General features: G+C 36.4%; 1 protein-coding gene across 1 annotated transcript in view; it reads right to left on the bottom strand.

Annotated features, from left to right (window-relative positions):
* Ars2 (arsenic resistance protein 2) overlaps positions 1–25,024 on the bottom strand; it is a 308,719-nt gene that overhangs the window by 129,370 nt on the left and 154,325 nt on the right. Inside the window, exons 9-10 of the mRNA XM_090386894.1 lie at positions 19,519–19,602; positions 7,761–7,866 (exon numbers count right to left, since the gene is read on the bottom strand). Coding sequence (XP_090243020.1) covers positions 7,761–7,866; positions 19,519–19,602 — 190 coding nt within the window. The remainder of the gene's footprint in view (positions 1–7,760; positions 7,867–19,518; positions 19,603–25,024) is intronic.

Genomic DNA, 25,024 nt, shown 5'->3' with positions numbered 1-25,024 from the left:
CGGGCTGCAAGAGTAGCTCATGGAGTATTGTCAATGATATACAGGAATTTTTCCAGCAGGGATAAGGAGGTGATTATTCCATTGTATAAGGCAATGGTCAGGCCACACCTAGAGTACTGTATACAGGTCTGGAGGCCTCATTTCAAGAAGGATGTAGAGCTGCTGGAACGAGTACAGAGAAGGGCAACAAGATTAGTGAATGGAACAAAGGGGTGCTCTTACGAAGAAAGGCTTAAGTTTTGCAAATTACAGTGTCTGGAGACTAGGCACCAGCGAGGTGATCTGATAGAGGTGTATAAAGCCTTGAATGGTTTAAGCATGCTCAATGCTGATGGGATTCTTCCTCTAGCTCAGAAAAATCACCTGAGAGGGCATAAATTCAAATTGAGGAAAGACAGATGTAGGATAGACGTGCGGAAATTTGCCTTTAGCCAGCGGGTGGTTGGTTGGTGGAACAGACTTCCATCCCTTGTGGTGGAGGTTGATAGCCTAAATAAGTTTAAGGCTCAGCTGGACAGGTATTTTGAACGAACAGAGGGGTGAAGTGGAAGTGGGGTTTTTTTTTTTTTTTTTGGCTGATGCTGCATAAGCTTGCTTTCTTGCATCAAATGCCTCTACTAATGCTAATGCTAACACACAACTACTCTCATTTTTCCTTTTCCCAGTGCTTATTTCACACCACACTGACTCAACATTGGATTGTCCACCAATGTCAATTGGATGTACTTCCTTAAATTTTATGTTTCTTAACTAACAGCATAACTCCTCCTCCTCCTCTGCTGTCCTGTCTATCCTTTCTGTACATGTTTAATCCGAATTCCAATTCTGCACCGCTTATATCCGTATGGTACCACATCTCTGATATCCCAACAATATCCACTTTTGATGTCTTGACCAGCACTTCAAATTCATCAAATTTATTTACTATATTCCTAGCATTGGTGTACATGCAAGTATACATACTCCTATTCTTACTCTTAGTTACTCAAACACAACCCATTTATTTACTTGTTCCATGTACTAGCAGCCTTTGAAATCCCCAGTACCACACTTTCCAGGCTGCTGCTCATTCACAGGTTGTATTTGTAAAAGAATAAGAGAAATTTACCTCAATATTCCTATTTTAAATTCTTGTTGACTATTTCATTCACTTCCTTCCTCTCCAGGAATAGATTGTAATAATCATCATAGAAGTTAACTCCTTGCTTCTTGTTGATTGCGCTGCTTCTGAAACATTTTGTGAAGTAGTTCTTTGAAAGTTCTTCTGGAGTACGTAAATCTGTCATCAGTATTATGGTGTTTGAGAAGTTTCATGTGCCTCTGCTGGAAAATTGCATGTGCAGCTGTATTGGACTTTTTGGTCCTGCCATGTTGAGTGTCTTTCTTATTTTCCTGTATCCTTTTGTCTAGTGTCCTATTTGTTTCTCTGACATAGATTGATTTGCATGAGCATTGGATTGTGTACACAGGGCCTCTAAGATTAGGTGGTTGATGTTGGTTCCTAGATAGTTTTTGTTTCAGAGATTGGGTTCCTGTATAGAATGCAGGTATTCTGTATATTTTTTCTGCTTTTGCTATGATGCTGCTAATTCCTGAGATGCATGGAATAATGAGCTTGGTCTTAGGTTTGCCTTCTTTTTTTTTTCTGTGGAGGTCTGGAACTATTGGGTAGAGTTTTGTTGATGATGCTGTCTATTAATGCTAGAGGATAATGGTTCTTTAAAGCTATTGCTTTTATGGTTGAGATTTCCTGTTCCAGTGATTCCAGACAGCTGCAAACTTTTAGGGCTCTGTCAACACAGGTTCTGATGATGGCTATTTTGGCAGAGAGGTGATTTGAGGACTTTTAGTTTAGGATGGATTCTGTGTCTATGGGTTTCCTGTATACTGTCATCTGTAGGTTGTTCGGGTTTCTTGAGATGAGAATGTCCAGAAATGGAAGTTGTCCATTTTCTTCTGTTTCTACCTTAAATTTGAATTTGTAGTGGAAGCTGTTGAAGTGTTTGTGGAACTTGGTTTTTTCCTTGACTTCAAATGGGGAGTATGTCATCTGCATAGCTGATCCAGAACTTTAATTTTAGTGTTTAAGATTTAAGTGGCTTATAAAGATTTCTGTCAGAAGGGGAGAATAGTGAACTGCCCATACTGAGGGCAGAGATCTGGATGTAGAAGAATCCATTGTAGGTGAAGTGGGATTGTCCTCCCAAAAGGTCAATAAGTTCTAAGATGTCTGATAATGCTATGGGCTTGGATTTGGGTAAAATACACAGATGACATCCTCCACATTTGGAGTCAAGGAAAAGATTAACTCACCAACTTCCATCAAAACCTCAACAGGTTCCACCACAAATTCAAATTTAGGATAGCAACAGAAGAAAATGGACAACTCCCATTCCTGGACATCCTCATCTAATATATCCCTGCCCCAAGAATCTGTCAGGTTTAACCACACAACAACCTCCCATTGGCTACATCTAAGTCAACTCCAACCTACACAAACACCCAGTCCACTCCTATCTCTCCCAGTCCTGCAAACCAGACCAAGAAACTCCACTCCTGTATCACGTAACAGGCAAGCCCTTCCAACCTAATTGGGGAGTAACTTTAGGGATTTTTCATAAACTATATTTATTTATTAATTAATAAATTAATTAAATAATAAGAAAAAGCATATTAATTAGATGGCAATTATATAGATAATAGAGTATATTATAATATTGCAGATGTGATTATGATACATTGTATTATAAATAATCAAATTATCCTCTAACGTAATTCAATCAATGAATATATCATTATCAAATTGAAAACTTGTATCACTCCTCAATGTTCTAACCCCCCATAGGACTGAAGATGGGAAGACAGTGAGTTTTGGAAACAGCCATAAATTGTTTAAGTGGTTGGCATTGAGGTGGCTAATCCTTTAAATGGTATCATTTCAGTAATAAATTACTTAATCTATCACATGATATAACAGTGTAGTGTCTATCAATTCATTAACATAATAATGAACAAATCTGCAGACCCACTTTTTCCAAGTAATTACTGAAATTCTCCACAGCACAACTGTAATGTTCTCATATTTATTCAATTAAAGCAATAACCATCTACTCACAAATGTCTACCACAATGAACCTAAAATATTATTAATGTAAATGAGAATTACAAAAATTCTCATTTTTACTAAGAGTAGTAGTATCTGACTAAAAATTTTTCTTGATTAATTAATACAGACAAGTTCTGATCATTGTACAGATACTATGCATCCATTTACATCAAAATGGACATATTTTGGTCTCTTGAATGTAATAACTGTTCTTCCTCATAAGTGGTAATTATACATAATTTCCAATCACCCTGTACCACAGTACTGAAAGTAAGCCTTGGATAATATCGACAGCATTCAGAATGTTGCTAATGCTCAAACATTGTGTAAAATGAGTAAATTCCACTACTAATCTATTATTTAAATGTATTATTCTACAATAATATCATCAACAGAATGTCATAAAGCAAAATTTCAATGCAGTACAGGCTGGCCTCGATTAACGCGATTAATTCATCCCGTGCAAAACAGAAACACATTAATCGAATATAATAATCAATAGGAAAAATTATAATTGGTCCTTGACCTTCTGGAATGTCCATAAAAAATTTTAAAAATACCTTTTAAATAACTTTTTAACTGTATACAATGTAAAAGATAATGAAAATAATTATGGAATTAAATGTTTATTGAATAAAACAGCGGTACCCAAACTTTGCGCGATGGAATATTTTAAATTTTCGACGGAAACACAGCGATATTCGACATCTGTCGGACACCGTGCGAACTACTAGCTCAAGGTAGTTCACAGTTTCAACATTTCTTATTAAGTTATTTGGATCTAACTACTTAATAGATGGAACTGTTAGGTATTTCTTTTGGTCTGGGTGCACCGTGAAAAAACTAATGAGACGCTAAGGGCACTGTGAACCGAGAAAGTTTGGGAACCTCTGACATAAAATACACAATGAAGAAATTATTGTTGCAGAAATATTTGAACAGTGTTGACTTTCTCTTTTCATCAATCAATTTCCGATAGCCGACAGCAATCTTCTTGGGCCCTGGCGAAATAAATATCACAGAGAACCTCAAACCTTTTGTTTGAGGTTCTCTGCGATACGAAAGATTTCATCTAGTTCTTTTACCGTTATCTCCTTCGCAGTAACATTTTCATCTGGCTCATTTAAAAATCTGAATTTTTTAAATGCAAGTCTGCATTGACTTTATTAGAGGGAGACAAACGAGTAACACATCTTCTTCCGATGGTTGATGGAACACACTGAGGCGAGCAGCAGGCAAACATTTGTTTATTGCCTGTCCGATGCGTGGTAAGCTTAACGTGCGATTCAAATCTTTTTCAACTATCGCATAAAAAAAAAAAAAAAAGATCGCATTAATTGGAAATTTGTAAAGTGAAAAGTGGTAATAAAATTTTTTCAAATAGTGGTAACTGAAAAACGCGTTAATCGAAGTCGCGTTATGTGAGGCCTGGCTATAGAGATTTATCATATCTGCAGCACTTTAGGGCATCACAACATACCCTATCCACAACACACCCTATACCCTATTCACGACATATCCTATTCACATAATGGGTTTTTATCATGCATACCTGAAACCACTTCTGGGTGATAAAGAATATCTTAAATTTTATTCACCAATCCTGAAAAGATGCTGTGCATACTTTGGTTCAATGAACTGCAGTCTGTCACCACTGGTATGTGCAATTTTGAACATCTTTTTAAAAAAAGCCACTGAGCAGACCTACAGTTCTGCAATGATACAGAAAATTCATAAAAGATGTAACCTGTCTAAACAATTGTCCCGGCTGAGGTTTTGCCTAAAGAAAGGTCAATGAGAAAGCAGTGGAGCTAGTTCAAGGAAGTTTTACCCAAATCCCAGTGAAACTCATGACGTGTCAGTTGTGATCTTAACATGTCAAGTCAACAGCATGTAATGTGTTACATTGCTATCTGAGGATGAAACCATACAAGTTAGTTTGTTGATTGACAAAAAAAACCAAAAGGATGGAATTTTGTTGGTAGATTCTCATGATTACGGTTCTGCAATTATGCTGCCATCTACTGCAGCACATGCACACATTTTCTGGCTGGTGAATAAAAACTTAAAGATATCCTCTATCATATGGAAGTACCATTCAGGTTTGTACCATATACCTTATTCACACAATAACGTTTTAGTTTTATAAAGGAGGTCTGTGGATACCCCGTATATTTTATGAAACTTCATGATTTCAGCTTATCTAGAGAAAATGCTCTATCTCTGTTTTAGAGGATTTAGTAAAATAAACACACAAATAAGAGTGCTTCTTTTCCTTCACACTAAAAGTTTTTATTATTATGTTGTTACCTATCCATTTTTATTGTTTTTCTTTTCTTTAGAACATAAACATAATGCAGTACTGGACCATTATAATAAACAACAGTCATTTGGGTGCCTCACGAAAATTGTCTCTAAAAGATGCACATGATGTACCGTATTTCCCCATGTATAAGACGCACCTTAATTTTGGGGCCCAAAAAAAAAAAATGTATTACATAAAGTTATTGAACTCAAATTTTATTCATCATAAAATTCATACAACTCATCACTGTCAAAACTCCCATCCATTAGCTTGTCCTCATCTGTGTCTGATGACAAATCACTGTCTTCATATATTGCCTCGTCCTCAGTTCCATCTATGGCATTTGAAATGCCACACTTCTTAAATGACTTGACAACGATCTCAATCTTGATATTATCCCAAGATCTTTTCACCCAGGTACAAGCTTCTCCTATAGTTCGTTTCTTCACTCTTCCTGCTGGTGTCAAATTGTCCCCAGAAGACTTCATCCATTGGTTCCATTCGTCTCTCATGGCAGCTTTGAAGGGTTTGTTAATGCTGACATCAAGTGGTTGGAGCTGGGATGTCAAACCTCCAGGTATGATGGCAAGTTTTGTTTTTTTGCTCTGCAGCAATCTTCTTTGTATTTTTTGTTATGTGTGCCCTGAACTGATCAAGCACCAATAGGGCAGGTTTGCGTAAGAGCCCACCTGGTCTCCTGCTCCAAACTTTCTCAAACCAGATCTTCATCCCATCCTGATCCATCCAACCCTTGTCATGAACGTGGACAATCACTCCTCGAGGAATGTCTTCTTTTGGCATTGTTTTGTGTTTGAAAATCAGCATAGGAGGCAGCTTGGTTCCGTCGGCACAACAAGCTAGAACAACTGTATAATGGCTCTTTTCATGTCCACTTGTTTTCACAGTTACAGTTTTCACCCCCTTCTTATCAACAGTTCTGTTACTTGGGACATCAAATTGAAGGGGGACTTTGTCCATATTTGCGATCTGTCTCAACTCAAACTGATGTGTCTTCCGACATTGAATGACAAAACGATGAAATTCAAGGACCTTCTGCTCATAACTTTCAGGCATCTTTTGAGCAAGTCTGGTGCGTGAATGCATGCTTAGTCCATTCGGTTTCATGAACCTGAAACACCAATTGTGTCCTCCTTTGATATCAGTAACTTCTTTTTTTCATCAGCAATTCTTCTTGCCTCATGATGAACCATCTTTGTGGACACAGGAATTCCAATTGCCCTTTAATCCATATCTTCAATTCCCTCTCTAAATCAGGCCATTTTGCTGATTTGCCTCTGAAAACGTAGAAACCCTATTGAAAACGCCACAGCGTTTTCAGTAGGGTTTCTTCTTCCAGTAGCTAGTCGCAGATTGTTTTCTCAGTTGGAGGACCAAACTTATGTTCAGCAGCACGATTTCCATTCACTTTAGCAAACCGGATCACTTTTAACTTGAATTCAGCACTGTACGAAATTCTTTTCTGAGCCATTTCTGGGCAAAATGTAACCTAATATACCGGTAACAAATGTGAAACAATGAGCGCAAAGACAACAAGCACGAAAAAGCGGGAAATGCAAGTAAAAAAAAATCTACAACCACTGTATAAGACACACCCAGTTTTTAGACCCCAAATTTTTTGAAAAAAGGTGCGTCTTATACATGGGGAAATACGGTAATTATCCCATGTGTGGACATGGTGCTAAATTTAATTTTATTTTGCAATGTCATGTTATAAACAACCACGAAATAATCTGAGGTCATGCATGTATTTAGAAATTTTCATTATAATGAATTTTCAGTTCAATAAACAAAAACTACAATAAATATTGAAAAACATACCAAATCTCCCCACCCCACAGGTTCATTCAATACAAAGATTATTTATATTTTATCACTGGATAGATCAATGAGACTTCTTTGAAATTAGTAATAGTAGTGACAAATGATGCAGGGATGCAAGCTTATACAGCATCCCTGGATATAAAGCAAATTTTCACATCTCTATCCTGCAACTATCCTAATCCTAACTTGTGTTTTTTTAACATTTCCCTATACATTTTAAATAAATCCTCAGATCTCCTATATTAATATTATCAGTACTAACATGCTCAATAATACAACCATCTGTGCCCTTAAAAGATAACTTTTACAAATTTAACTTTTGCCGCTGGCAAGGGTCTGTGTATTCCACCTACCCGAAACTAGCAATTTTCTGACCTACCTAACAATTCCTCAATAGCAAATATCTTTACTACCACTCATCTGCAAATATCTTTCATTACCTTCAAATATCTTTACTACCACTTCTAAATACATCTGCTCACATTTCATAAAATTACGTAACAATACCTGGTGGTGCTGGTTCTGATTCACTATCAGATTCTGCACTACTTTCTTCTTCTTCATTCTCATCATAACTATAATCGCGTGATCGTTTCCTCTTTTTATCATCATTCTAAAATTACCAAAAAATAAATTAAATTAAAACTTTGAAACAATACATTTTTTATGTAGCCAACTATACAGAATATCATATATAATATTTTACTAATACAAAAAACATAGTAATTAGTATCTTGCTGCCTTACAACAAAATGATATAAGAGAAGTAATGTAGTATTGCAGTTTAAAGTAATGAAATTTCAGTGTATGATATAGAGCATCCACCAAAAACCCTACCCACATTACTTCCCAGCTGAAGGCAAAATCCTTCACATCTATTCTGCAAATATCCTTTTCCAATTTAAATTTATGTCCCCCCTCTACATGTGTAGTCTGGGGAAGTGTGAGGATGCCATCTGAATTTAGTTTACTCAACCCACTTAAAGCCTTAAGCACTTCAATCAGGTCTCTTTGCAAATTCTTAGTTTTCAGATGCTACAAATTTCAGAACACCAAGTCCTTCTGGGTAAGAGCATCTTTTTGTTCCCCTGCCTAATCTGGTTGCTCTTCTCTGCACTTCTTAGCATTGTTGAGGCATATGATGCAAGAAAGCAAGCTTATACAGCATCAGCCAAAAAAAAAAAAAAAAAAAAACCCTTTCCAATTTCACCCATCCGGTCACTCCAAATGTTTGTCTAGTTCAGCCTTAAATTTATTTAAGCTATCAACTTCCACAACAACAGATGGAAGTCTGTTCCAGCAATCAACCACCTGCTGACTAAAGGCAAACTTCTGCACATCTACTCTACAACTGTCTTTCCTCAATTTGATGAAACTGATGAAATGAATTTATGCCCCCTCAGGTTCTTAATCTGAGCAAGCAGAAGTATCCCAACAGCATTGAGCCTGCTGAAATCATTCAAGGCCTTATACACCTCGTAGGTGCCTGGTCTACAGATGCTGTAACTTGAAGAACTTAAGCCTTTCTTCCTAAGTGCACCCCTTTGTTCCTGTTACCAATCTTGTTGCCCTTCTCTGTACTTGTTCTAGCAACTCTACATCTTTCCTAAAATGAGGCCTCCAGAGCTATACGCAATACTCAAAGTGTGGCCTGACCACTGCCTTATACCAGGCCTGGCCAATAATGCCCTCTGCATTATTTTTGCAGCCAGCCAGATGATTTTATACTAGACTGTATCAGTGGGAAATCATTCACTAGCTGCACTAAGCACAATAAATGACGGCAAAAATAATACTAGACCAGCTCTACTTCCACCGAATCCCAACCACTCCTTCCCTTCTTTGAACCATGTTGTGTCACAGAAATGCCAGGAAGGGTGAACTTGGTCCTGAACAATATTCGTATCTTCTCATACTAGTTGAGTGAGCTACTCAATAGGTACAGGTGGAGAGAAGACTGGACGTCTCTAAAGGGGGAAAAAAAAAAACCCATCAAAATCAGTTTTCACAACACGTATGTGACAGCGGAAAAGTATCCCAAATTAAGATTTATTGCACAAAAAAGTTGCGAGAGGCTTCAGATCCACTTATGTTTGTGAAACTTTCTTTTCAAAAATTAAATTTATTAAAAGTAAATCTCGAACTTCAAAAAGAGATGAAAATCTGGAAAATCAATTAAGTTATGTAACTACCAATATTGAAATAGATTTTAAAAAATTGAGTGATCGCAAAGAAAAGCAAATATCTCATTGATGTAGATATATAATAAAAATGAATGAATAAAATAAATTTTTATGGCATTTAATTTTTTTTTTTTTTTTAAATATTGGTTTATTTTGTGTGCGGGCCTGCAGAAAATTGTAGTTTGTCAAGGTGGCCCGGGGAAAATTGCAGTTTGTCAAGGTTGCCAGCAGAACGATTTTGGTTGGCCAGGCCTGCCTTATACAAAGGGATAATCACCTCCTTGTCTCTGCTAGCAAAATTCCTATATATCATCATTGACACTTGTTCCGACAGATTTACATCCTTTCTAAAATGAGACTTCCAAACCTGTATGCAGTACCCAAGATGTGGCCTAACAACTGTCTTTTATGACAGGATAATCACTTTTTTGTCCGGCCTGACAAAATTCCTATACATCGCTGGCAGAATATCAAGAACCCAAGAAGCCTTTTCAGCGAAACTGAATAGGGGAGAAGATAGATGACATTAGAATTAAAATTTGAACTCCAATAGCACTGATCCAACAGATTTGTTAGCAAATGGCAAAGTGCACAAATGGGACTATCCTCTCAAAGTAGAAAGATCTGCTCAAGCACAAAATGGTATCCAAATAGTTAGTTGGAATTCTTTCTCAACTTATTATTCCAAATCTCCATGCCATAAAGAACAACCATTCTGTTGTGTCCTTTGATGAAGTGGTGCCTGGGGTTTTACTTATATCTCTGTTATGCCATAAAAAAAAAGTCAGTACCTCTTACAGAAGCTTGAGAACATTCCCACCACATCCACCAATCTTTTAGTTACATCTGATGTAGACTGTGTTCACTGCTATACTTCTAGATGCCAAAATGAATCTCAAGAGCATCTTAGATGATAGGATTTATACACGTTACATTAAACCTTTGCGTATACAAAAAGTCATAGACCTCACAAACCTCTGGATGTATGTGTTTGTTTTGGGGGTTATATTTATCCTTTAATGGTTCCCTCTAAAACAAGCCTGGTCTTAATATGGGAACACCTCATAACCTCTGCTAACTGAGGTCTTCATTTAAACCTTGGAAAGCCTTTTCCTAGAAGAATACTAAATACATAATCCCAAATACTGAGAAGGAAATAAATCATTGATCCTTAATCATATGGGATTAGGCAAGGGAAACCCTGAATGAATTCTCCAATGTCCTAAACATGATCCACCACAAGGTAAAATTCAAAATGAAAATCAGAGTGAAATTAATGAAATATTAGCACCATCTATATACAATTTCTCTTAGATACGTTCTACGTAGATATCAATATTTGTAAAATAATAAGAAGTTTACCTTATTATTTTACTAAAACATTAGTGCTTAATGTTTTAATTAAACTAATCTATTCAGTGTGAATGCTGTCGTAAGTGATTAAGTAAACTCAATAGAAGTTGGGGGGGAGATGAAATATTCCACCTAAATCTCCCCAAAAGTGGTTCCAATATCTTTGCAAGGTAAGCTTTCTTTAACAGTGACCAGAAAGCTTATCTTTGCATGGTAAGCTTCTGGTCACTGTTAACAGTTATGAAACCTAATGCACAGCAACTTTCACAATTTAATCGAGTGATTAAGTAAACTCAATAGAAGTTGGGGGGGGGGGATGAAAGATTCCACCTAAATCTCCCCAAAAGGCACTCCAATATCTTTGCAAAGTAAACGTTCAGGTTACTGTTAACAGTCACGGAACCCACTGCACAGCAACTTTCACAATTTAATCAACAGATGTACTACATGCATTGCTTTTAGAATGCTAAATAACTCAGCAATATGCTTAATCTGCTTGATATACACAGTTGGAGCTCTTTAAAGCAACCCTCTTTTTAACTTCCAAACACATCACAAAATGTCCTATGTGGTTGGTCTTGGCCAATTTCTCATTACCTTAATGCTATTTTACATTCAGTATAACGACAATGAAAATAAAAGGATTTCTCTATAAGGACCATAAATTTACACCTCTTAATTTTTATTTTTTTATTACAATATTGGCATTCAAAAATGACAGAACTTCAAATATACTGAAGTAATCGACGAGCCTGCAGTCTGACTGTGAGAAATCATTTGTTAAGATTTCCCTTTTTTTTTTCTCACAGTGTGATTATGAAATGAACATTGGCTAGAAGTTCATTTCATTAGTTAAGAGTGTATGTTTATTGGTATGGCTCCAAGAAAGCAGATAGCTTTGTCAACTGCAGATAAAATTAGGATTTTTCAAGCTGGATAATGGTGTGCATTCTAAGACTGACATTGCCAAATAGTTTGGCATTCCTAGTACTCTGTTCACTATTCTGAAAGATTGGAAAAAGATTGAAGTTTAGAGAAATCTGCTGCACTGAGTAGAATTCAAGCACAAAAGGCGGAGTATCCGGATCTTGAAAAGGTACTTTTGGAATGGCTAATGATGATGCATGCAAAAAACGTTCCCAAAGACAGTAATCTTTTAAAAGCTAGGGCTGAATCGTTTGAGCATCTAATGGATATTGGAAAAATTTAAAAGTTCAGATGAATGGTTTCAGAAATTTAAGACTTGTCATTCAAAAAAGTGTGGAGTAAAAGTGCAGCTGTGGACATTGATGCTACAAAGGAATGGAAGGAAAATTGTTTAAAAAATGTTTTACTGATATATTTCCACAATGATATCTTCAATGCTGATGAAACTGGACTCTGGACTTTGGGAAAGCCCAGAGGCCTCAATGCTGTAAAGGTTTGAAGACATTACCCGCTATGTATCAAGCAAACCAAAAGGCATGGAGACATCACAATTCTATGAAGAATGAATCAGAGACTTAGATCACAGGATGAGTGAGAATAGAAATATTTTCATTGTTTGTGGATAACTGTGACCCTCATTGTCAAGTAAACAACCTATGTGCAATCACTGTCGAGTACCTACCACCAAATATGACGTCAGTGTTTCAGCCACTTGATCAAGGTGTAATCTAATGTTTTAAGAAAAACTATCGAAGAATGCTATTAAATAAAACTGTGCTTATCTTGAAAGCAAGATTCGGTGTGAAATCGATATACCACAGGCAATGTATTTCTGTGTTTCAGCATGGGATGAAGTTGATGAAAAAGTGATTGCCAACTCCTTCAAACATGCTGGATTTACCACCTTGAATGATGCAATGTGTGATGTTTTGCATGCTTCTCCCTCTATTAATTGCAAGAACAGTCCAATAACAGGAAGAAATATTTGAGCATGTGCATCATCACCTAAACTTACAGGAAAACTCAAGCTTTTAAAGATTATGCAGAAGTAGATGGGCACATCGAATGTTTCAGGATATCCACAAATGAAGAGGAAATCATTGCAGACGTAATGGAATCTTCTACATCAGCATTCTATATATTTACCGCCACCGTGAAATATATGTCAGCATTCTATATAATTACCACCTCGCTTAACCTGGCTTCTATATACCCTCAATCTGTAACTTGGATTCATTGTTCCCACCACGTGCCACATATATTTCATGTTAGAAACAGAGGCCTTACTTCTTGCTGTATTTCTCTTGGTTTTAATGACTGATCCTTGAAGACAATATTAAAATCATTGGAATTACAGCATTAAGTATTATTATATATATTTTTTGTATTTTATTTTAAAGGTCTGGTTTCATTAGGCTAGCTCCTCTCCCTCCCTTTACCACAATCTATCTGTCTATCTATATTTACAGTGGATTCCGGTTATTTGGGCCACCGGTTAATCGGGGCAAATCTTAAAAAACAGAACCGAATCGAGAAAAAGCCAGGGTTTACTTCGCTTAATTGGGACAACATGCCGTTTAATCGGGGCAGGAGATCGCAGCACTGAAGATTACCCTACGATTGTCTCCGACCGTACCACGTAGTTCGATCGGATTTCTGGAGGTCACAACCATAAAACAATAAAAACAATTAGCAGTCACCTGTTTATTGGGCATTTCTGTTAGTGAAATCTATCATAAACTGGTAAACTCGATCTTATTGAACATGCGATAATACCGACAGCTGGAATTCTGCGGGTTATTATGGTAAAATGTGTTTACACTACTATGGAATCTTCAATCATATAAAAAAAATTAATTTTCAGAATCTTCTCTTCATTCCCATTTTTAAAGATCCGTAACTAGTTACTCCATTCTCACTTGCGCGTATCGTGTTATTTGCAATTTGTGTGTGCCGTGTTTTTTGTTATTGATTGCTTATCTTTTTACTGTTTTAAATTTTAACCCCCACCTACAAATGTCAGTGAGCAAAAATGTCAACTAGTTCATATGTATATGTTACACTACATATTAATTATTCCGATTATCACGTTATATTCTTCCGAATTTCACATATCATTTAATTTTTTAATTGGTAAGATAATAAAAAGGGTAAATTGTGCTTAATATATCTTTACTTTTATAGCCTGTGGATAATATTCCTCGTATTTTTGCTAATTGGAATCGCTGTTTAATAGAATTAAAATTCAATTCAAAAACGTGATCACAATGACCGGTGCTTACTACACATTGTATAGTGAACGGTACTTTACTATGCTGAGTCCATTGTAACGTGATTTGATTGTATGGTGAACCAATTGTAAAGCGGGGTCCATTGTATTTTTAACTATTTACGTGAAACTTCGGATAATTGGGGCAGCCGCTTAATCGGGCCAAAATGCACTAGTCGCGATGTGTCCCAAATAACCGGAATCAACTCTATATATATGTGTGTGTGTGTGTGTGGATTTTTAATGTAACTCTTTAAAAGAAAAGTTTAAAGAGTCACATTGAAAAGAGGTAAACAGTAGATGAAATGGTTTTGGTGAAAGTAAGATTAATAAATTAGGTATGACAGATGCACCTAAAAGTGCAAAGCAGCATTAAAGGATGCAGGAGTAATTTGTAATTTGTATTAATATGTAATTTGTATTAATATTAAATTAAATTGAGTAAGTATAAATGGACGTGAAAGTTACACAAAGTGCCAGTAACTATAAGGGTGAGGAAAGTAGAAAAAGAGGAGTAGTGGATTAGTGAAAGATGAAATAATGTTAATATCCTAGAGGTTATGATGAATTAAGTAAATTATGGGCTGAATTGCCAAGCCAATATAAAGTGTAAAGTAAAATTAGTACAACAAAATATTAATAAAATGCAAATAAAAATGAAAATAAAAATAAAATGAAAATGGTACGAAAATGAAAATATAAAAATAAAATTAAAATGGAATAAAAATGAAAATATGTAATTCAGCTGATAATTTACTTAATTCACATTCATAATAATCTCTTAGGATATTAATATTCTTTCATCTTTCACTAATCTACTATTCTTTTTCTACTTTCCTCACCCTTATAGTTACTGGCACCTTGTGTAACTTTCACATCCATTTATACTTATTCAATTTAATTTAATATTAATACAAATTATATATATTATAAGAGAGTGGTTCAAAAAAGAATCGCCTTGATCTAGCTGCAGAGGTGCTAGCCTGTTGATTCTTGGCACAGGTTTTAGTCCTTTACATAGCCACTGTGTAGATTTACACATTTTTCCATGAGGCTACAATACCGTTTTTGTAGAAGTGGTGAGGTTGTTCTTTGAACCACGACTCTGTTGCAGAAATGAGTGTCTTGTCATCAGAAAAGTGGGCCACCCGAAGAAATGATTTGAGGGAAGGAAACAAGAAAAAGTCCAATGGTGCAAGATCGGGTGAGTAGGCTGGATGGGGCAGTATTTCATATCCACATGTGGCCACTTGTGTTGTTGCAATTTCAGAAGTGTGAACTGGGGCATTGTCTTGAAGAATTCTCACACCTTTGGACAGCATGCCACGCCTACATGTTTTGATTTTCTCCCATAATTTTGTGAGTAAGTTGGCATAATAGGCACCTGTAATTTTTCCACCTTTCGGCAGGTAATCAGTCATTATTACGCCTTTCTCATCCCAAAACACTGTCAGCAAGAGCTTTCCTGCTGACGCTTGGACCCTTGCCTTCTTGGGGGGGGACCATGATGTCGCCATTCCATGGACTGCTTTTTACTTTTAGGGTCGAAATGGTGTATCCAACTTTCATCCTGAGTGATTTAGACGAGAGAAAGTCTTCTTCATTTTTTTGGCACAGGGCTAACAATTCTTGTGATTTCTGTTGTCGATCAGCCTTCTGGAAACCAGTCAATAATCGGGGAATCCATCTTGCACTCAATTTCCATAAATGGAGTTGGTCATGAAGGACTGTTTCAACAGAGCCCACACTAATCTTCACCTCGTGGGAAAAAATTCACACACAGATATCCGGTGATCTTCCATGATTAATGACTCCACTTTTCTGATCGTGCTGTCATCAATGGCTGAATGGGGATGACCTGGAATGGTCTCAGATTCTACCGATGTCTGACCACACCTAAACTGTCTATAACAGTGCTTCACAATGCCATAGGATGGGGCTTCATTCTTATACACAGCAATCATCTCCTTGTGGATTTCTTTAGATTTCCCCTTCAAAAACAGGATTACAGCTCTGGCTTCAACATTGTCCATGATGCTACTTCATCACACGTTCAGTTCTCTAAGAGAAAAACAAATTAAGACACAGGGCTGAAATTTTACACCTTTAGTACAGATATATGTATGACGCTACACACAAAATATCACGACTCTGCGATATGTGGAAGTAGGTGAGGTCAATTCTTTATTGAACAACCCTCATATATACAGGGTTGTTAAAATTAAAGTATCCCTGTGGAGAGGGTTCTGGAGCGAGTTTTAAGGCTCGTACTGAAGAGAAATTTGGAAAACAGATACAATAAAGAACGCACTCACCATTTATTGGGGGAAAAAAAAAATTAGTTACAAAATTTGTCAATGTATGGCACGTAACTATCTTAGTTACGATTATGCAAATAAATCATAAGTTATTGCCACCACGCCACTACTCAGCTCTACTGTACTGTATAAAAGCGAAGCAGTCTCTTCAAAATCGTATAGTAGATGTTTTCCTGCACTACAGCAGCAATGCCAACAACACTGAAGGAAAAGCCGCTCTTGGTGAAGTAGATGTTTTCCTGCACTACAGCAGCAATGCCAACAACACTGAAGGAAAAGCCGCTCTTGGTGAAGCTGTACTATCAGAACAGCAACAATGCAGCTGCAGCTATCAGAGAATTCCGGCATCATAAGCGCATAAGGCGTTTGTGCTGTCCACAAAATGATTGCAAAATTTGAAGTGACAGGACATCTTGGTGTTCAACCAGGTAGAGGTCGAAAATGAGTGGACTCCTCTCGTGTTAAAGATGTGGCTATGGCTGTCGTGGATTTATCAAGTCAATCTCCACGTGGTAGTGCAAGTGTGCCAGCTGTTTCTCGTGAAGTATACATGCCATATTCCACTGTAAGGCTAGTAATGCATCAGGTGTTGCGGCACTATCCTTACAAGATGCACATGCTACAGTAGCTAAAGCATGGTGATGAAGATATTCGTTTCACATACGCACTTCAGTTTCTGGCGTGAATGACAGTGGATATTGCTTGGCCATGGAACATGGCCAAGCAATATCCACTTTGGAGCGATGAAGCCTGCTTCTGCTTAAACAGACAAGTGAATACGCACAACTGTCGCATTTGGGCAACAGAAAACCATTGAGTTATCCAAGTGGTCCTGTTGCATTCTCCAAAAGTGATAGTGTGGTGTGGATTTACAGTCACACTCACGATTGGGCCATATTTTTTTGAACAGGTAACACTGACTGCACCCCGCACCTGTTCCATCACTGAACAGCGATATTATGAAATGATGGAAAATTTTGCAATACCAGAGTTGCAACAACGTGGGTGCCTTCAGGATACCATATTCATGCAAGATGGTGCACCACCCCACATCCATCACTGTGTCCAAAGATTGCTAAGGCAACACTTTACAGACTAATGGGTCATCAGCCATGGCCACCCCAATAACTGGACCTCAAACCCATGTGACTTCTGGTTGTGGGGTTTTTTGAAGAACCAGGTGTATCAGGAAGGATGTCAAACTCTGGCAGATCTGAAGGACAGCATTAAATGTCATGTGCTGGCTACTGCAGTTGACATGTTATGTTCTGCTGTAGAAAATGCTGTTCTTCGAATGGAAACTGTTGTTGACTAAAATGGAGGACACATTGAACAATTGTAGTGCTGTTCAAGTGATTTGTATTGTCACAGTGCCATATAGTGACAAATTTTGTAACTAATTTTTTTCCCCCAATAAATGGTGAGCACATTCTTTACTGTACCCGTTGTCCAAATTTCTCTTCAGTATGAGCCTTAGAACTCACTCCAGAGCCCTCTACATAGGGATACTTTAATTTTAACAACCCTGTATATATATATATATATATATATATATATATATATATATATATATATATACACCTACAGCATCCATATTTTTGACTGTACTGGAGTTGAATTTTCATATTTACATAGGGGAAAAGTTAGAATAAAAACAAAACTGATTTATTAATATATGAAAAGCAAAATAAGTTGGACCTACTGTGCCATATTTCTGAATGCATAATTTTTCATATAATAAAATATATTTTTATTTTATTCCAAAAAACAACAAAATATTTGCTCTGAACAAAATATATTTTTTTTATAGCAAACATATTTCACCATTTTATATTTATTTATTCCTGATTTTAAATTCACTACTTAAGTAAAATAAAGTGGAAGTTATTACCTCTGTATATCAGAAAAGTACAGCAGAATTTATTTCAACAAATGATGATTCTTTGGAAATACTTTTCAGCAAAATTTATTAAAATGAAATTTTACATCAGTACAAAGAAATAATTATTATATTCCAAAGACTTTTGTTGTACTGGAATTTTACTGTACTAAAATTAAGTTACATAAGATTTATTTATTGAATGATATTTTCTAAACATGCACTTTCAGAGTCAAAATCATCTGGATCATTCCATGAACTTTTTTTTGAACCACCTTGTACATTACAATGAAAGATATGGCTCAATAAGAAAAAAAAAAAAAAAAAATCAAGATTCTATTCTATTTTCATATTCGGCTAGATACTTTTCTAGTATCCTTCTTTTACATCATTCATTTTGTCTGACACCTTTTGCAATCAATATGTCAGAATGATACTGTGCTTACTGATACTATTATTTTGTCTGCGTTTAACTAGCACTTCCAACATCAACTCTATTAAGCATACTATTTTTTTTAAAACTATCTTGTGATATACATATATATATATATATATATATATACTAACATCCAAAACCTCTGACATTAACCATCTTTTGTCCTCACTCCTTTCTGTTACTGTTACTTGTCCTAGGGATCTTCAGATAATGACAGTGATGATAATTTTTAGTGAAATCATGATCGCCTGGGGGTTAATTAACTGGGTTGCAGATTAGCCACAGTTTCTACAACTGCAGAGTTATTCTGAATCAGTCTAAGTCACAAGTCAGATTTTAGATAGATGGTAAATCTTGCATATACGTTTTCTGAAATTCCACATCATATGAAATGATAATACAACAGAGGACAATGCTATTATTTCACATTGCTAATTTTAAATGTAGGCATACCTGACAGTCAATTCATTATCAAAAATATGCAGAAATTCACAATTTTTTCTAAAAATTCTAATTTTATTAAAATTTTATTATTTTGTGAGAAGAAAAAAACACAAAAACAGTTTTTGCAAAAACATAGACAGACACTCTTTTTCACCAATTTATTACGATGGCAAGAGGTGTCAAATCAACTAAAAAAGATGGATTTTCCATCACATATCTGGAGAGTGGCAGCTATTTGATTATCTGGACAAATTTATTTCCTACCATCCTGAATAAGCAGGAATCGACTGTATTTGCAAAAATATTTCAATATATGATTTATAAAAAGTCAGATTTTTTCAAATGAAAAGTTGCTTTAAAAACCTCCTGTTTGCTAGTTATGGTCTAGGTTTGTACAACAGCATAGAATAATTTTTTTTTTTTTTTTTCCAAATTGTGCATTCACTGACATCTCACCTTAGCTACCTGAGTCCTCTCAAGGTATTCCTTAGCTTTCTGTTGTAGTTCTTCCTGCTCAGGTGATATAGGAAGTTGAAGAGGCTGCAATAGATAACTCTAATAAACATTTTGTGTTTACTTAAACAATTCCAATAAATACAGTAGAGCGTCGAAAATCCGACCAAGCATTTATTTTTTTTACGCTGGTGCCATAAAATAATAACGGTAAGTACCGGTTATTGTGATCACGTCTGCAAATTGAATTCTGATTCTATTAAATGGCAATTCTGATAAGCAGAAATCAGAGAAATATTATCCACAGGCTTAAAAATGACGATATATAGCACCAATTTACACTTTTATTACCTTACAATTATCAAAATCAAATTATATGTGAAAATTGACAAACAAACTGAACAACAAATGATCGACAAACTGAATGGTGTCCAACTCAACTGCTCTTTCTGAAAAGAGTGAGAGAGCTGACAATAAAGAAACGTAGTTCAAAAATAGTGCAGCAAAAAATAAGTACTTATTTTCGTTAGAGGCCTATACATGTGTGTTATTGTGGATGAAAGTTCCATTTATTTTGTTACCTATAAATAAAAATATGTAAGTGCAACTTATTGTTTTTATTTCTAAACTGACTAAACCTTTTTATTTTAGTCTCCAGAACAGTATTTTTGATAAGTTCAAAAATCCGAACAAATCAGAAGTCTGAACTACCTCCAGTCCCAATTAGTTCAGATTATTGACGCTCAACTGTAATTATATTTAAAAAAAATACTTGAGGGAAAAAATGCAGGACAATCTAATTAAGCACTACAAATAAAAATTTAACACAAATTCAAATCAAATTCAATTCAACCATCTGATTTTCACAATTTATTTAACTTTGATATTTAATTTAATTTTTTTTTTCACAATTTATTTATTTGGCTTTGTGATAATAACACTTACAGCATGTGAAAACTTTGGAAAAAAAATTAAAATCATTTACAGGAGAACTACTAATTGCAGAGGAATACAATTTTTAAAATAATACTTTACAAGTTATGGGAATTTTTTTTGGAATTAAAATGTTATTTAGTTCCAAATATCATCAGAAATGAAAAGGGTTGCACAAAGTGATATCAAAGGAGGCATGTTGGTAATTTATTTTTCATTGATGACCATGTTATCTTTGCTATGCTGTTTATAGAATAAACTGTATTACGAGAATTCAGTGTGACAGATACATTACAGATGCTTCACTCAGAATGACACAAGGTGCATCGCTGGATAATATTTTAATCCAAAATATCCTAATTACACTAGCCAATGTTTTTACCAGCACTAATATACAAGATGCGGCAATAAAGTTCCTGGAATGGTACAATAAAAAAAGAACACAAAGTGAAGGAATTCAAAAATATTTTTATTTGTTTTCAAAGTAATCACCGCCCCTAATACTGAATGCACCAATTACACTGTTTTAAAAGTTTCTGAAGAGTCAACAAAGACATCCAAAGAGATGTTCAGTTTGGCAGTTATGGTTTTATTTATGTCCTCAACATCCTTAAACCTCTTTCTTTCTTTCTTTCACCTTGGGAAAGAGGAAGAAATCTGCTGGTGCTAGATTGGGAGAGTAGGATGGATGATTGATCTGTACAGTGCCAAGTTTTGTCAGAAAAGTCTTCATAAGTGTGGAATGAACAGGGGCATTGCTGTGCAACGAGAACTGGTTGCCTTTTTCTCAAAATTGCAGTCTCACCCAGAAAATGCACTTCAATAGTCTTTGAAGCATCTCTACATAGAACTCAGCTTATATTCTCTCTCTCTCTCTCTCTCTCTCTCTCTCTATTAGGGTACAAATTCCTTATAAATAACACCATTTGTCAAAAAACAGGATCAGCATCATCTTGATCCTAGACTTCTGTAAGCAAAACTTTTTGGGGGTCTTGGTGATGATTTTGAAGTCCAATGCATGCTCTGACACTTCGTCTCTGGGCCGTACGAAAACACCAATCACTCATCTCCAGTACCAACACAGTCAAGGAAATTAAGATTGTCTTGACAAGTCTGGATGAAGTCTTTGCAAGATGACACTCTTTGCTTCTGCTCATCCATGAGGCTGTGCAGCACAAATTTTGCACAGATTTGCTTTCCTTTTCCCAAAATCATGCAGAATTTGATGAAATGTCTCCTTATTTGTATCCAACTCATCAACTATCATTCTGAGGGTTAAATGGCAATCTCTTGCCATGATTCCTGAACTTTTGCAATTCTGTGCTCATTTTAAGAAGTTGACAGATGTCCTCTTCTTGGGTCAGAGGACGTCCGTCAACTTCTCGAAATAAGCATCACCAAAAACAGTTTTCAACATCTGATACATTTCTGTTGCAGATTTTCCCAGTTTAAGGCAAAATATAATATTCATTTGTTGCTCCACTGAAAAATTGTGATGTGGAACATTAACACTACTAACGAAATTGATTGTTACTTCGAAATTAATTGATTCCAACCTTCAGCCTAGCTGGACAATTTCTGTAACACCATCTGTTGGAGGAAGTTTGAATTACAACATACCACTTCCATTTATTTTCAAACTCATTCAATATGACTGCAACAGCACCAGTCTGGGAACTTTATTGCTACATCTCATATGAATTTTTTTAGTTAATTTTTATCTATAGATTTCAAAAATAATTTTTAAAATTTCACATCACATCATAATTTTTACATATACCAATTTTTGTATTTAGCCATAATACACCGAAAGGACAGAATTCATGGGTTACCTGGTTCCTGGGCAACATGATGCTGTCACCTCTCTTGCTAGTGGACGAACCCACAGCTTGGCAGGTATATAGGTACACTGCATTCACATATACAGTAATTCAATGTCAGTATGGATAAACCTTGTGAGTTAAATGACTTTGAAAGAGGGATGATAGTCGGTGCCCAATGCATAGGTCACTGTATCGTGGAGGTGGTACAGAAATTGCACTATCCCCATTCAACAGTATCAAGAGTGTATCGGGAATACAATTTCCGGAATAGCATCTCATTGTGGACAGTACTGTGGGAGGAGATAGGTGGTGGATGAACGTGGCACAGATCACTGACCTCAATGAGGGAGGTGTCAGAAACATCTCCACCAAGACCATCAGGCAATCATTAGCTGCAATACGCTATGGGAGCTGCCGACCCATCACAGTCCCATTGCTAACACCACGACACAGGAATCTACGCCTCAACTGGGCAAAAGAACATTGGCACTGGACCTTGGATGATTGGAGACAGGTCTCCTGCTCCAATGAGTCCCATTTCCAATTATTTTGAGTGGGCGGGAGGATGCATATCTGGTGGAAACCGCACAATGCTATGCACCCATCATGTCAACAAGGAACTGTTCAGGCAGGTGGACAGTCGGTAATAGTATGGGGCGTGTTCAACTGGCACACATTGGGACCTCTGGTACAACTAGACATATCTCTGAACGGTCCAAGTTAGTGTCCATCGCTGCTATGTTATGTTATGTTATTTTTGGTTTTTAGGAGCATTAGCAACTAAGGCCATATTGCTCCGGGAATATGCGGTGGTCATTCCCTTGACCTTTCCGCATCCTCCGTATCTGGTGGTGATGGGCGTCCATCGCTGCAGACCATCTGCATCCCTTCATGGTCATCATGCACCCACAGGACAATACACCTCCCCACAGAGCCGTGGTGATGAGAACATGGTTCACAGAGCATTCAGCAGATTTTATCACCATGGAATGGCCTCCCCATTCACCAGACACAAACCCTGTGGAGCATCTTTGTGATGCTGTGGAAAGGTCCATTCGAGCTTTGGATCCTCCACCTAGGAATGTGATGGAATAATGGACAGCGGTGCAGCAAGCATGGATGGAAATATGTGTGGAATGCTTTCGTGAACTAGTGGATTCAATGCCTCGCCAATGTGACTGCCCTTATCCAGGCAAAAAGGTGGGCCTACCCGTTACTAGGTAGGTATCCCATGATTTCTATCCACTTTGTGTGTGTGTGTGTGTGTGTGTGTGTGTGTGTGTGTGTGTGTGTGTGTGTGTGTGTGTGTGTGTGTGTGTGTATATATTAAAATTTAGAGGAAGTAGATATGACACTGATCTGTCATATTACCTACAAATAGTAATGTTTGCATGTCGTCACAGATGGTGGTAACATTGGGGAAGATTACATGTTCAACCTTATCTGTCTGCCTCTCACCTCTTTTATTCAGTAATGAAGAGACAGTCGCAGTATGAGTATGTGCATCTGCATATCTATTGCATATCGTTTGTTCTGCTTTGCATTGTATTGTTAAAATGTTTAAGCAGAAGCAAAGGATGTATCTGAATCACCTTGACAATTTCTGCTACATGTGTGGATGGTTTACAACAAAAACCCAGAGAAAGAAAATCTACAGTAAATTTTATTTTTTATTACTAAATGTGCACATTTGTTATACCTGGTTGCAAGATTGGTGATCAGGAAAAACCTTGGGCTCCACACATGTGTTGTATTACCTGCACCACAAATCTGAGTAAGTGGCTAACTGGGAAAATTAAAAGCATGCCTTTTGCTGTTTCTGTGGTGTGGTGAGAACTGTGCAAGCACATTGAGAATTGCTATTTCTGAATGACAAAAATATCGGGGCCATCCAAAAAAAGCAAGCACAGCATCAAATATCTTTCATCTGCAATAAGGCCTGTTCCACATAATGAAGACCAGAAAATACCAGATCCCATGAAATCATGGAATAAAGGAAGCAGTGATGAATATAGTAAGGATTCTTCTGTTAAAGACTTTGCTGGACTATCAACTTCAACAGATTTGGACTACCAATCAGAAAATTATAATGCAGTTAATTAAGCAAGGAGGGTTGAATGACTTAATCTGTGATTTACACCTATCTAAAGGGTAAACAGAACTCCTCGACTCTAGGTTACAACAGCAGAAGTTACTTGAATCAGAAATTAAAATTACAGTATATCAAAAACATTGCAGAGTATTTCATTTTGGAAGACAGTATGTTTCTGTAAAGATATTAATGGTCTTCCGAATGGTGAATATATTTACTGATGCTTCAAAATTAAGTTTAAAAGCACTTTTGATGCACAGCGGAAAAAATTCCCATAATTTCCTTTACTTTGTGCTGTTGGCATGAAAGAAATATTAAAATTAGGTACAAGATCCTGAGTGCAGTTAGATGACTTTGCTTGTAATGTGTGTGATCTTAAGATAACTGGTTTACACAGTGTTCTACAGAGAGGTTTCACAAAACGTTGTTTTCTGTGTTTGTGGGACAGTCATGCAGCAGAAAACATTATTTCTGATTGAACTAAAAAAAAAAAAGTTCTTCCATCTTTGCATAAAGATTAGATTAATGAAAAAGTTTGTTAAGGCTCTGGATAAAGAAGGAAGTGGATTCTGCTACCCAAGGGAAGTGCTTCCCAATTTAACAAATGCAAAACTTAAGGAGGGAATTTTCATTGGGCTCAAAATAGAAAAACTCCTCAAAT

This window comes from Mastigoproctus giganteus, chromosome 12, assembly GCF_048544385.1.
Source record: "Mastigoproctus giganteus isolate SK-2022 chromosome 12, ASM4854438v1, whole genome shotgun sequence".
NCBI classification, from domain to species: domain Eukaryota; kingdom Metazoa; phylum Arthropoda; class Arachnida; order Uropygi; family Thelyphonidae; genus Mastigoproctus; species Mastigoproctus giganteus.
This window is presented reverse-complemented; position numbering and strand designations above follow the sequence as displayed.